Source organism: Sinocyclocheilus rhinocerous, unplaced genomic scaffold, assembly GCF_001515625.1.
Source record: "Sinocyclocheilus rhinocerous isolate Xijiao unplaced genomic scaffold, SAMN03320098_v1.1 C35956650, whole genome shotgun sequence".
Classification (NCBI taxonomy): Eukaryota; Metazoa; Chordata; class Actinopteri; order Cypriniformes; family Cyprinidae; genus Sinocyclocheilus; species Sinocyclocheilus rhinocerous.
This window is the reverse complement of record NW_015768849.1, coordinates 1-726: the sequence shown is the minus strand read 5'-3', so window position 1 is coordinate 726 and position 726 is coordinate 1. Positions and strand designations below refer to the sequence as shown.

At 37.3% G+C, this 726-nt stretch overlaps 1 protein-coding gene across 1 annotated transcript; it reads right to left on the bottom strand.

Annotated features, from left to right (window-relative positions):
• Positions 1–6: 6 nt before the first annotated feature.
• Positions 7–491, bottom strand: LOC107735302 (GTPase IMAP family member 7-like; the record flags this gene model as incomplete). The annotated part of the gene is made up of 1 exon (XM_016547031.1): positions 7–491. A coding segment is annotated over one exon (485 nt), but the record flags the coding sequence as incomplete, so codon positions are not given.
• Positions 492–726: the final 235 nt, after the last annotated feature.

The window sequence follows — 726 nt, the reverse complement described above, 5'->3', positions numbered from 1 at the left end:
TTCATTGTTAAATGAGTGAAATCTGCCACCGCACTTATTAACAAGAGCCTTGAGATCATTACTTTCACTGATATACTCATCCAGTGAAATCCCCTTCAGATGGTCTGTGTGAGTGAACAGAATGATGGTGTGATCAGAAGCTCCTTCCCCAAAGTTTTTCTGAATCCAATTCACTGTGTTCTTCTCTTCTTCTGTGAATCTCACACAAAGTCTGATGACTAGCAGAAACACATGAGGACCAGGAACAGACATGTAGATGCACTTCTCAATCTCTTTCTTCAGGTCCCCTTCACTCATTGATGTATCATATAGTCCTGGAGTGTCAATCACTGAAATGATTTTATCCTCCACTGCTGTCTCATGTCTTTGACAGTGTCTAGTCATAGACTTAGAGGAAATCCCTTGCTTAAAAACAAAGTTTCCGATGATGGTGTTTCCTGTTGAACTCTTTCCTGATCCAGTTTTACCCAACAGCACAATCCTTCGATCTGCTAAAGATAGAAACAAAAAATTGTATTTACACTTTACAAATCATAATAATTTAGCATTTTGTCTTTGCTCACTAGGGGGCCTCAACAAACATACAGGGGGCCTCAAGATGACTTAAAATCACTAAAAATAAGACAGAACAAGTATATAAAATAAGTTAATAAACATTATTTATTTGAACCCCTCAACAAGTGTTATTCCCATTGATGAACCAGGGATCCTGATATTTAAAAAAAA